The sequence below is a fragment of the Pestalotiopsis fici genome, assembly GCF_000516985.1.
Source record: "Pestalotiopsis fici W106-1 unplaced genomic scaffold PFICI_Scf_1, whole genome shotgun sequence".
Classification (NCBI taxonomy): domain Eukaryota; kingdom Fungi; phylum Ascomycota; class Sordariomycetes; order Amphisphaeriales; family Sporocadaceae; genus Pestalotiopsis; species Pestalotiopsis fici.
The window spans coordinates 1,155,108-1,168,774 of NW_006917091.1; the positions used below are offsets into that span (position 1 = coordinate 1,155,108).

General features: G+C 49.3%; 3 protein-coding genes across 3 annotated transcripts; 2 read left to right on the forward strand and 1 right to left on the reverse strand.

Moving 5' to 3' along the window:
- Positions 1 to 51: 51 nt before the first annotated feature.
- On the reverse strand, positions 52 to 935 carry PFICI_00365 (uncharacterized protein; the record flags this gene model as incomplete). Its single annotated transcript, XM_007828946.1, has 3 exons — positions 52 to 137; positions 195 to 805; positions 862 to 935. The coding sequence occupies 3 exons, from the start codon at positions 933 to 935 to the stop codon at positions 52 to 54; spliced, it is 771 nt and encodes a 256-aa protein (XP_007827137.1).
- Positions 936 to 2,555: 1,620 nt separating this feature from the next.
- Positions 2,556 to 9,665, forward strand: PFICI_00366 (uncharacterized protein; the record flags this gene model as incomplete). Its single annotated transcript, XM_007828947.1, has 2 exons — positions 2,556 to 8,661; positions 8,725 to 9,665. 2 exons carry the CDS (start codon positions 2,556 to 2,558, stop codon positions 9,663 to 9,665), a joined length of 7,047 nt encoding a protein of 2,348 aa, XP_007827138.1.
- Positions 9,666 to 11,393: 1,728 nt separating this feature from the next.
- On the forward strand, positions 11,394 to 13,150 carry PFICI_00367 (uncharacterized protein; the record flags this gene model as incomplete). Its single annotated transcript, XM_007828948.1, has 4 exons — positions 11,394 to 11,456; positions 11,515 to 11,725; positions 11,768 to 12,397; positions 12,453 to 13,150. The coding sequence occupies 4 exons, from the start codon at positions 11,394 to 11,396 to the stop codon at positions 13,148 to 13,150; spliced, it is 1,602 nt and encodes a 533-aa protein (XP_007827139.1).
- Positions 13,151 to 13,667: the final 517 nt, after the last annotated feature.

The following is a 13,667-nucleotide window of genomic DNA, read 5'->3' on the forward strand; positions in this document are numbered from 1 at the left end:
TGATATTGTTGTCTATTGTGATTCCATACACGCCGCAACGGCAAAATCTACTTAAGTGGCATTAAAACTGTATCGGATTTTATGACCCTCGCCATGCTCAAGCACACTCCCTATTATCCTGCGTGCTACATCTGGGTCTACCTGATCCAATGTCAGCGTTATGCTTCCCCTCCCATTTTGATCTTGCCTAGTACTGTCGTGGGGTGAGTCGTCAACCAGATCGAGGCTGTCCTGAACACTCTCTCTACTGCTAGGATTACCATCACCTTCGGGCAGGCTGAAATAGCCAAGATCAAGCGATTCTGTATTTTGAAAGCCAAGCTCGTCCGTGGGCGTTCCACTCCACCACTGGTATTGAGGACTGGCAAAGTTTGAGGCGACTGATGCTTGGAATGGATCAAGCCAAGATATGCAAGCACTTTCTGGCGTTAACAAATCCGAGTTGGACTGTAGATGTTCCTGAGAGCCCGTCCAGCCGAAGCCTAACGGCTCCTGAATGCCTTGTCCGGCATCTGAGGATGGAACAGCATATCGCAAGCGTTCGATGCTGTTGCAGTCCATTGATTCTGGTGCGGTTATTGCATAGTGTTCAACCACAGACCCTTGGATCACCTGGTGATTTTGAGGCACTAATGAATCTACTGCATTGTGTTCAGAATGCTCGTTGTGTGTGCTACCGTCGTCATTTTCGGATTCCTCTCCCGCATCCGCATCCGCAAGCTTGCCGATCGTAGGGTCAAGATCTCGATTTGGGCTCGGCGGTTGGATGGCCTTGTTCCGGCTACGACGTTCGAGGAGGAGACTTCTGCAACTAGGTTTAATAAATGCCGCCAAAGGTTGTGTAATAATTATTGAACTCACCGATTTCGAATGTCATGGGCTGACCTATCAGGAAGCTCCAATGCCCCAATTTCCTTCCAATTGTTCCCGTGCATTGCTACGCCTTTTAACAACTTGGCGTCCTCCGCAGGGGTCCATGGAGAATGTTTCAATTCGGGTCCCAGCACGTGCTGCCATCTTTTGGCGCATTCTAGCCCGGTTCCCAATTAGCCAAAGCTACAAAAACACAATACAGTTCAGGTTGGCGTACTCACGGTCTGCGTTGCGGTTTTGTACAATTGTTGCTACCTGGGACCATCTATAGAAAAGAAGCGTTGGATGGCTGAAGATGGGAACACGGCGTGTCATCCTACCTGAATCCAAATCTGCTGACAGCTTGTTGTAGTCTTGCATCTTCTTCCTGAGTCCACGTTCCTTTCCTGATGGCCTGCTGGATCTTAGACCAGCGTTTACGGCAGTCTTTGTTTGTACGGCCTGGCAATGATAGAGCAATTTTGCTCCAGTTCTGGACACTTGAATCCTCAGCTACTGCATATGTTACCAATTGGTTAGAAATTGTTGAAAGTCCAATTTGTCGTACATCTGGGGATGAATTACATTGAGTCTGAACCCTTTCTTTGAGGATATCGTCCTCGCCGCTTGTCCACCAGCGTCGTTCTCGTGTGGGGGGCATCGCTGGTTCTGTGAGAGGGAGTATAGAACAATAACAATGTATCGGACTTCACATTTGAAGGTAATCACCAGTAAATACAGAGGAACTCCTCATTTGCAACCACAAATTTCAGCACTTCTCTCTTTTTGCGCAACATTACGGCTGGTGGATTGATGTCCTGAGGCGGCGGAGGCGGGGCGTAGGAGGCTGCGGGATTCTGATGCTGACGGCATTGGATAAATTGCCTGCCCTGTAACTATTGTCAGCTGACTGACTAGTGGTCGTCAGCATCCCGAACAAACGGGACCCCGGGACCGGTCCTAGCCTCAAAATAAGCGAGAAATGATATGATGCGAGAAAGCATGTTCAGATCCATCGGACATAGATCCATCTGACGGGGAGTGTTCTTTACGGGTCAGCCCGCAGCATAAAGGGACCCTGTCAGCCTTGGCAGCGCCACTCAGACACCACCGGAGGTCTAGATTAATCATAAGCGAGCGACTATCTATGCATGAAGGGACGAGGAGGATGGTGAGGCTGTTTGGCATAACGCTTGGCATAACGCTTGGCATAATGATAAAGAATCACCATTATCGTAGGACTCTTACTCGACCCGACCGCCCTGCCCCCCGCGTTCTATCTGACCCTCCCATTCAGCTTGCAGCATGTCCGTTTCACAATAATACACGGTACCAATGATTTGATATAGACCAATGATATGTTATGGTCCTTTTGTTCAAAAAGGAAGCGAAACCTCTCGCTAAGCCTGTCGGACCCGAGTTGGGCCAGGCAGGTAATCAGTTCCAAGAGCATTTGGATGATACCATTCGTAGGTAGTAGAAGCGCTTAGAGATGATCTACTGTCTAGCGGTAAAGTGTCCGAAGTTATCGGCGACTATACGGGGCAAAGTAGTGGCCTGCAAGGGAGACAGTCGTCTTGTATATCATAGTCATGTTGTGTGTGTAATTGCTTGGTCGAGTTTGTTCTTGCCTAGTCTTGTACATCACTTTTTCAACTCATCACAACTCCTTTTAACAAGGAGAAATCAATTTCAGTGTCATCATGTCTGTATCTAGTAAAGACGGCGTGTCTGCGATGGACATACCATCAGATGCTGTCGCCGTCGTGGGCATGGCCTGCAAATTCCCTGGTGCAGAGACACTTGACGAATATTGGAGCATCTTGGATGCGGGAGAATCAATGCTGAAAGATCCTCCCAACAACCATCTGCCAACACACAATCATCCGCGTAGCACCGAGAAATCGGTGTTTCACAGCAACTTCCTCAAAGATAATTCAAGTTTTGACAATCGCTTCTTCAAAAAGTCCAGCCGCGAGGCAGCTTCGATGGACCCGCAACAACGACTTCTGCTCGAAGTGTCATATCAAGCATTAGAGTCTTCCGGCTTCTTTGGGCCACGTCAGCCTGACCTGGACGTTGGCTGCTACATAGGAGTATGTGCATCCGACTACAACGACAACGTCGCGAGCCACCCACCGAACGCTTTCTCGGCACTAGGCACGCTGAGAGCCTTTGCTCCAGGAAGAGTCAGTCACTTCTTTGGGCTGAGGGGACCCTCGATTGCCTTGGATACGGCATGTTCTTCTTCAGCGGTCGCTATAGATGCCGCTTGCAAGGCTATACTTCATGGAGATTGCAGAAGCGCGATTGCGGGTGGTGTCTCGGTTTTCTCCAGTCCATTCTTTTACCAGAACCTTGCTGCAGCGTCCTTCCTCAGTCCCACTGGTGCGAGTAAGTCATTCGATGCTCGCGCCGATGGGTACTGTCGTGGAGAAGGCGTGGGGCTTGTTGTTTTGAAGCGGCTTGCAGACGCCATCTCGGACGGGGATACTGTGTTGGGAACCATTCTCGCCACTTCGGTTAGACAAAGCAGCAACAAAGTCCCCATCACCGTCCCGTATAGCTCGTCGCAAACAGCATTGTACCGAAAGCTTCTTGACTCGGCCGGTATTGTTGCTGAAGATGTCACTTTCGTCGAGGCTCATGGTACAGGCACGCCTGTCGGTGACCCTCTTGAGTACGAGGCTATCAAAGAAGTGTTTGCCAAGAAACCAAGACAAGAACCTCTATACTTCGCATCCGTCAAGGGAAATATTGGACACACAGAGGGTGCTTCGGGAGTTGCTGGGTTGATCAAAACGATCCTTATGATGCAGAATCGTTCGATACCCAGGCAAGCCAATTTCGTGTCGCCACACCCCAAGATCTCACTTGTTCCAGGCCGCATTGCTATACCCACGGCAACTATTCCCTGGACTGCAGACAGAATGATTGCATGCGTGAACAACTATGGGGCGGCAGGTAGCATCGCCGCCATGCTTGTCAGCGAACCACCTCGCAAGAGTGTCAAGCAGATTCACGGTAGACTCCATGAAAAAGTCCAATACCCTCTACTCATCACTGGTAATAGTCCCAAGAGTCTTGGTGATAACTGTGCCAGTGTTAGAGACTATGCACTATCAATGAGCAGCAAAGTCGGTTCAAGCGAGAACATCATAGCAGATCTCACTTTCAACCTGAGTGATAGGCAGAACCGAGCATTGCCTTATATGTTCACAACTACCATTTCCAACTTGTCGGAGCTGGATGAACAACTTCGTACTGCTGCATTCAACCCCAACTCTTCCCTTTATCAGAACAACCTCAAGCCGAATCCGACTGTCCTTGTATTCGGTGGCCAGATCGGTCGGTCTGTGGATCTCAGCAAGCACGTTTTTGAGAGTTCAGGTCTGCTCCAAAAGTACCTTGACCAGTGCGACGGTATACTGAAAGGGCTGGGGTCTCGAGGCATCTACCCCGACATATTCGAGAACAAGCAAGCAGACGATGTGGTGATGCTTCAGACGATGCAATTTTCATTGCAATACGCGTGTGCACAGTCATGGATTGCCTGCGGGTTGAATGTAGATTGCATTGTCGGTCATTCCTTTGGCCAACTGGTTGCCTTGACAGTCTCCGGTGTCCTTTCCCTAGCAGATGGCCTCAAGTTTGTACATGGACGCGCTGTCTTGATGCGCGAGAGATGGGGCTCTGAAAAGGGCTCCATGGTAGCCATTGAGGCCGATCGCGCTGACATTGAGGCACTAGTCGCATCTGTGCGAGGTGTCGAAGTGGCCTGCTTCAACGGCCCAAGAAGCCAAGTTCTGGTTGGATCTTCTTCTGACATTTCCAATGTTGTCGCGGCAATGACAAAGTCGAGCATGAGTGCCAAGGCAAAGATTCTAGATGTTACCCACGGTTTCCATTCCAGATTCTGCGATCCTATTCTCCCTGAATTGGAGAGACTGGCAAATGGTTTGACATTTAATCAACCACGAATCCACCTAGAGACAAGTTCTGTCAATGGCACTTGGCCAATCGCTACATCAAAGTTGTTGGCAGATCACACTCGCAGTCCTGTGTATTTCGAGGATGCAGTCAAACGCATCGAACAACGATTTGGGTCGTGTACATGGCTGGAAGCAGGTTCCAACACACTAGTCACCAACATGGCGCGTCGTGCGTTGAATGACCAGAAGGAGAAAATGAGCAGCCATGTCTTCTTCCCCATCAACTTGAGTCGTGATGGTGCTCTGGGCGCACTGGCTGAAACAACCACGAATCTATGGAAACAAGGGCACCACGTCCAATACTGGCCATTCCACCACCAGAATGGTGGGTCCTATCAGGTTATGAACTTGCCTCCATATCAGTTTGAAAAGGCGCAGCATTGGTTGGACTTTGACTTCCCGTCGGCTGCAGCGCCTGAACCAGTTCAAGATAAGCTGGACGCATCTCAGGTCGAGACTGTGAAGTCAGAGCCGGAGCCAGAGCCGGAGCTGATAAGCTTCGCTGGATTCGGAGATGCTGATGCAGCCCATGAGGGGCAGAAACGCGCTATTTTCATCATTGATCCCCGTGTTGAAGAATGGAAGGCCCTCGTCAGCGGCCACTCGGTGTTACAGGAGCCTCTCTGTCCGGCACCACTGTACATTGAGTTGGTGCTTCAAGCAGCCAAGCAGCTTGCGGCAATTCAGAATATCCCTTCTGTTCCCTTCAGCCGTGTTGAAGATCTTGAGATGCCTTCACCTTTGGGCATGAGCCAAGATAAAATCATACAACTTGTTTTCACGCCGACCGACCACACGGGTTGCAAGTACACCTTTTCTTTCCACGCACAGCCACGCCACGCAAACTCACGGAAAGAAGCATTGTTTTCGATACCAAAGGGCGCAACTACACACGCATCCGGAAAAGTCGAAATCCTTTTGACCAACGACAATACTGTCACGTCTGAGTTTGAGAGAACCAGGAAGCTCTTGGAACGAATGCGCCCAGACCAGAATGAGGTCGGAGATGCGAGCAGCCAGGCCGTCAGTGGCCCACTTGTATACAAGCTCTTCTCCAGTGTTGTGCAGTACCATGATTTCTACCAGTGCGTCCGCAGCCTCAACAGCACCGGCGATGGCTCAGTCTTGGCACATGTGTCGCAACCTCAATCTGGACCTAGCTGCATTCAGTCGCTTCTGTCTATGCCGTTGGCAATTGACAACTTCTTCCAGGTCCCTGGAATCTATGCAAACTGCCTTGCACCTTGTCCGTCATCTGAAGTCTTTGTATCCACGCACGTCGATCGCATTCAGATTTCGCCTGATTTCGCCAACTTACGAGCCGAGGAAAATGGCCAAGGCTGGGACGTCTTTGCCATGTCGACAGCTTTGAACGACAAAGAAATCACCAATGACATTTTTGTCACTGAAAAAGCCACTGGCAAACTCATTTTCATCGCTTTCGGGGCAAAGTTTACCAGGGTACGAATTGCGGCCCTGGCCAAGATTCTATCACGAGCCAACTCTGGCGAAGTCGCACCAAGCACTGCAGCGAAATTGCCTCCAAAAGCCCGTGTGGAATTTGTACAAGCTGCACCAACGGTACCTCAGGTGCAGCGTGCCGTGCCGGTTGTCTCTTCAGAGACTCCACAGCACACCGCCACCCCAGTGCCTCAGCAGCAGCCAAAGCAACACCCATCGACGAATGGAAGCGTGTCTCTCGCACCGCCCGTGTCGATCATTCCGGCTCCTAGCACCGCCATTCCTAGGAAATCCCGAGTGGAAGGCGACCTTCGAGAAATGCTCAGCAAGATGACAGATGTTCCTGCCGACGATATCAAGGATGATATCTTATTGATAGACCTCGGTGTTGACTCACTGATGGCCACGGAGGTGCTATCAGATATTCAGAAAATCTTCAACATTTCGATCTCACCGGATCTTCTTCAGGAACTGCAAACATTCGCATCTTTGCGTCGTTACCTTGATGGCCAGATGAGCGGACCAGAATCCGATAACCATCTGCCGGTTGTGGTGCCTTGGCAAACACCAATCGTCCCTGCTGTATCACCAAACGCAACACTCGCACCTGAGATCGCCAGTCAAGAAGCAGAAGTGGACGATCGAACCGAGAAATCCTCAGTTGAATACGAGAGTTCCACCAGAGACTCCGATCAGGAACAGGATTTGACCGCACGGCTGGCAGACTTATTGAGTACGCACCTCGAGGTCCCAGTCGACGAGCTGGTAGCCTCACCTAATCTTGTGGACTTGGGTCTTGACTCGCTCCTCTGCATGGAGCTTATGAGCGACATTGATAAGGACTTGGGCGTCTCAATTGATCTTTCGGATCTCACGGGCGACGTCAACTTCGGCCACCTTGTCGACAAGCTTGTTGGTGAGCTCAGAACTACCAAGACAACCACTTCAAGCACACCCAAGTCAACAAATACCTTCTCTTCCGGTGTCTCGACGCCACTTACCTCATCGCAAAGTGGCTCAGACGACGAGAGAGATGTTATGCCAACAAAGACTCAGGCACCGCGTATCTCGATGAATGGGCCCCTTGCAAGTGCAGCCGACGCATTTGAGAGCATCAAAGGCGACTATGATGAACAGGCAAAGCATTACAAATTCATTGACTTTTACACTTCAGTGTACGGGAAACAATCAGAGTTGGTGCTGGCCTACGTCGTAGAGGCATTCTTGGATCTTGGCGTCGATTTGAAGACATTGAGAGCCGGGGACAGAATCCCTGCAATCAGTACTGTGCCAAAGCATGGTCGTATGATTGATGTCTTCCACAGAATTCTGCACCAGGCTAAAGTCGCTGATTACAATGGCGAAGCCTACTTCCGATCGGAGGTACCCATCAACCTAGCTCACTCCAGCGTCCTGTCGAGAGAGATCATAGCAGAGTTTCCTCAGCATGCCAAAGAACATATGCTACTTGATCTTTGCGGACCTAATCTGGCCAAATTCCTGACCGGCACCATGGATCCCCTCGCAGTTTTGTTTGGCAATAAAGCAAATCGGACAATTGTAGAAGACGTCTATGCTGAGGCCCCCATGTTTGTCATCATGTCACAGCTTCTCACCTCGTTCCTCGAGAAGACTCTCAGCACATCAACGCCCGGACCCAATGGCAAGTTCAAGATCGTTGAGTTGGGAGCAGGGACGGGCGCGACCACTCGTTGTGTTGTGGACCGTCTTGTCCAGCGGGGTATCCCCATCGAATACACCTTCACCGATATCTCGCCTTCGCTGGTGTTGGGAAGCAAGCGCAAATTCACAAAATTCGACTGCATGAAATTTGGAACTATAGACATCGAGAAGGAACCTCCAGCTGAATATCTCGGGCAATTCGATATTGTGCTTGCAACCAACTGCATCCATGCCACAAGCAGTCTTCCCAACTCTCTTGCCAACATCAACAAGCTTTTGCGCCCCCACGGCTTCGTATCGCTTGTGGAACTGACCACTAGAAACTTCTGGTTAGACCTTGTTTTTGGTCTTCTGGATGGATGGTGGCTTTATGATGATAACCGTCCTTATGTGCTCGCCACCCCGGAGTTCTGGGACCACACAATGCGAGACAAGGGATTCCAGCACGTTTCATGGACTGGCGGGCACTCACGAGAGTCCGAGGCCGTCAGAGTCATCACAGGTTTCAAACAACCTGTCCAGGATCCGTCGTCCTACAAAAGCACGCCTCAGGGAGTAAATGGCGGTACGGAAACGGTAGTCTTTAAGCATACTGACAAGAGACTTCCGTTACGGGCGGACGTGTATTACCCCTCGGCATCCCAGGCAACTGTTCACAAGACCTGGGTTCCTGGTATGGAATAACCGATATCACCTGTACAAAACTCGAGCAGCAGCTGACACTGCTCTGATACAGGTCTGTTGGTTCACGGAGGCGGCCACGTGATGCTATCGCGTCAGGACTTGCGACCGCGACAGATTCAGCTGCTTCTCGACAATGGTGTGTTGCCGGTGGCCGTGGACTATAGGCTGTGTCCGGAGACGACTATTCTGGAAGGACCGCTTGTTGACGTCAATGATGCATACGTCTGGCTTCGAAAAGCTCTGCCATCTCTAAAGCTGATGCAGACTGATATCAACAAAAAGCTAGACTCTACTCGGGCTGTCGTCATTGGGTGGTCGACCGGTGGAACACTGGCCATGTCCTTGTCGTGGACTTCACTTCCACGAGGGATCTCTCCTCCCGATGCAATTCTTGCATTCTACTGCCCAACCGACTACCAAGACGAGTTTTGGACGAAGCCTAATATTCCGGAGCATTCCGATGCTTTTGCTAAAGAAAAGTACAACGTGATTGAAGGCGTCTTCCCAAGTCCCATCACTGCGTACAATGTACCCCCAACCACCGGATCGGCAGCGGGCTGGATTGCACCCAAAGACAAACGCAGCCGGGTGGTTCTTCACATGAACTGGTATGGCCAGACGCTTCCCGTGCTGTTCAAGGGTCTACCGTCAGCATCCGCCGTCGCTACACACGATGCAGCTCAATTCAATCATCTGGAGCAGCCGCCCGTTGAGGACATTGTCAAAGCTAGCCCATATGCACAGATCATTCGCGGAAACTACAGGTCTCCCACTCACGTGATCTTCGGCACGGGCGACGATCTCATCCCGTGGAAGCAAGCTCAGCGGACTGTGGATGCAATGAGGGAGTCGGGTATCGACTGCGGATTGACTCTTGCTCCCGACCAGCCGCACTTGTTCGACATGTATCGTGACTCGGATGGATCACGATGGGGTTATGTTATGGAAGGATACAATTTCCTATTTTCCAGAATTGGGAGAGGAGAAGCATGATCTCACTCCTGTTTGGTAGACAGTGTCTATGAGTCGCATACTGCTATGTAAGAATTAGTAGAAAAGAAGAAAATAAAAGGCAACAATGATACACGGTTTTATGAATACATTCTGTCACTTTATTTCTCATTGTACCCAGCACTAAATGCAGGCTGTGAGCTATGCCATGAAAGATATTTCCTTCTTGCCTGGTCCAATGTGAAGAGGAACATGAGATCCAGGGAATTCCAGAAAGACATATAAGTTCCTGTTATTAATCTATAAAACAGAAGTGCTGAAAAGCTATTTACTATACCCGAACAGTTATTTTACAGTAGGCACTTATTGATACAGTGTTTGCAAGATGACCCTGAGACGGTGGTGGATTGATCATACCTACGAGGTCTGCGAACTACCGCATTGAGTAGGTAGGAAGCAATCGGAATCAACCTCGTAGCAAAGTTGTTAACGTACAATAACTAGTGTGGAGCTTCACATTTTGTTCAGCTAGTATACTGGTCTGGTGCGAAAAAAGTCTACTACTGAATCAACAGTTGAGATTCTTAACGAGATCTAATGACGGACTTAGAGCAACCACTCCGAGATGCGTTTCTAAATACAGGTAGTATGTACATTTGTAGCTAGATGCACGGTTTTTGCTCCGGTAGCATCTATGCAAAGTCCGGTAAACCAGCCTCTACCTAAAGCACCAGCCATTGTCGTGGGCGTTGCTAAAGGTATTCATCTCGTGAGCTTCATTGCCAGGCCCGTGGTCGCGTCGTAACCTGCGCCTAACAAGCTGGGAGATGCTTTTGATACCCGGCTGGTAAAATACCTACTCTATCTCTTCGAGGGAATGCCCGCGTGTTTCTGGCATGTAGGCCGCAAAATCCTGGACTCGCCTCGGGCCGCAGTGTCGTGCGCCCCATGGGCTATGTCGGTACATCGCCGTTGTCCGCCTTGAATTGTCAGGAACACACAACAAGTGTAATTAGACCAATATCTATGTAGGTATGCTGGCCTAGCTCTACGTAAAGGCAAAGCTCTGACCAGTCCATTCGAAGCAGGCTACCTGAGCATATTCCCATGTGCATGGTTTGTTATAGCCGCGGGCCTTTGAGCCAAATCTTTGATCTCGTTAGTAAAAGTTTTTCCAACAAGACGATTACGAGCACTAGCTTAACATTGCTAAAAGTAGGTTTCCCACTGCTTTCTGGAGGGGCGACAGCGACACGCGCCTCAACAGGAGCTTGTTGCACCAGGTGGATGATGCCTTATCGGATGAATAAATCGAATGGTTGGAGAAACGTTGGTAGACAAAAGTTTGATGTTCAAGTGCGTGCTCAGCTTGTTAGAAGTGTATAAAATGACCTACGCTGGGATTTATCCTTCCTTTGAATGCACACAGTAGGAATATAGCCAATGTGTATGTACGTATTTATGGGCGAGCGACAATTTAGGTGGGTAACAGGCGATACTCTAGGCCCTAGTGTTCCAAATCGGTCCGGGATTGGCTGTATGCACCGTTGGTGTTGGTGCTGGGGTACTTCTTGCCTGATATTGCAAGACCAACGATGTAAGGGGCTGGAATAGATAGTAGGACACCTGCCTACCTACGTATATCGAATTGCACATAAAAAGCCGAAATTGCATCCTCCGCTTCCCCAGACCTGCTATCGCGCCTTATGTACAGATTTTGTACCCTGATTATTGGTTTCCACTATCATCAGGTATCTGTCAACCATCGTCATGGAGCTTTTAAATACTGTCGAGCAAATCGCTGCTTATTCCTTTTGCGGCGTGATCATTGGCGTAGGTCTGCCTACCACCTGCAACTCTTGTGCACGCTAAAGTTTATGGAAAATGCCAGATTGCCGGTGTTCTGAGTTATCGACTACTTCTTCACCCGCTCAGCGACTACCCAGGACCATTGATCGCAAAACTTACTGACGGCCGAAATGGCTATTATTCCCTACTGAGGGATCTGCATCTAGTCAGTCTTCGGGATCACCGAAAGTTCGGCCCAGTAGTCAGGCACGGGCCAAACAAGCTTTTGTTCAATACCGTCAAGGCTTTACACGGTATGTACTAGACAATGTAATGTGATACCAGATGCTAACCAGCTCAAGACATATACGACAATGACAGGGTGCTCAAGTCCCATGTGTATACTGTCACTGTTCAATCTCCCGGTGTTTGTAATTCGTTCAATGTCATCGATCCACGAGAACACCGGGCAAAGCGGAAAATACTTGGACAAGTCATCAACGAGGGCGGAATGCGAATTTTTGAGGATACAATGATCGGCCAGATTGATATCTTCATTAAGTTGATTCGTTCTTCCTGTGACGGGCCTGAGCCCGTGAACCTATCTACCCGTCTTGACTATCTAACTTGCGATATAGTGGGACTTCTCTCATTCGGTTATCACCTCCGCCTTCAAACTAATTCAGACAATCGTTTCATGATGAGAGGAATGTACTATGGGAATTACTTCAGCAACACCCGGATGCAATACTACCGCCTCCATCAGTTCCGACTTGGGAGAATTATTCAGCACCTCAGCAAAGCTACCCTAGAGAAATATAAGCGGTTGATGGAGAAAATGATCACAGAGCGCATCTCGAACGACAATCCCTTGACTCACGATCTTTATGCGGTTGCCTCGCAAGCTAACCGAGATGAGGAAACTCTGGGAGGAAACGTTCGAATGAGTGATATCTGGTCTGAGGCAGTGGTATTTTTCCCTGCGGGTACGTGTTTTCGTTGCTTGAGGTAAAACATTGCATGCTGACAGTGATGGTATAGGTGCTTTTTCAGTATCTACGGCAACGTGTGCTTTGTTCTTTTACCTCTCACGAGACAAGATGCGCACCGCGAAATTGCAGAAAGAAATACGCTCAACATTCAGGAATCCAGCTGAGATCAGAAGTGGACAGCAACTCTCAAGCTGCCATTATCTGCGCGCATGCATTGATGAAGCGCTACGTATTGCAACACCAATACCCGGCACGCCATGGCGAGAGGTTGAATCCACGGACTCGAAACCTCTGATTGTGGATGGACATGTGGTACCGGCCGGCACCCAGATTGGTGTCAATGCTTACGCTATTCATCACACCGAGGAGTATTTTCCCAATCCGTATTCATTCGACCCTGAGCGCTGGTTGGCATCTGAGACACCAGAGCAGCAGTTGAAAGCGATGCGTGAAGCTTTTTCTCCCTTCTCAATTGGTTCACGGGCATGCACTGGCAAAGCCATGGCTTACCTTGAGACCAGTCTCATCATGGCCAAAGCAATTTGGCATTTTGATTTTGAGCTACCTGCGGGTCCATTGGGCAAAGTGGGTGGTGGACAGCCAGGCAACAGCAACGGCAGGCATCTTCCTAACGAGTATCAGATTCATGATGTTCTTTCTGCAGCACATGACGGTCCCCTTTTGAAATTTCGTTTGAGGGGTGGTATTGAGGATAATTTGGCAACTGATGGCCTGTCATTCCAGTGAGATAGTGATCTCAGTTCCTTTCTGCGAAATGTGAGGAAGCAGGATGGTCACGCATTTCGGCAATGTGAAATTTTCAGAATATGTCAAGATCGAAAATCTCTATTGTGATAGCTACAATATGATAGCAGGACTGAATACATCTATTTGAAGAGGAGATTTGCGGTTGATATCGAGATGCTATCAAATATGTTTTTATTGTCATTTTTGCTTCCATGGACCTGGCGTTACTTATCACACTCTTGAGAAAGATATACCGTTGCGAAAGGTGCTCAAAACCGACTTTGGGTTGAGGGATGAGGAAGCTAGAATCCCAAAGGATGCAGGAGACAAAACTACGTCAGGTCCAGTAGATTTGTATATGAGTAGACTAAGTTTATCGGAGTCTGAGCGCAGAGCGTCAGAGCGGCCATCATTGACTTGGCATATCTTACTTAATACATGTCGCGCTTGCTGCTACTTTAGTGCTGCGAATAGAGGAGGAAAAGCAATACGGGGTCGACGAGACAGCTCAACATGC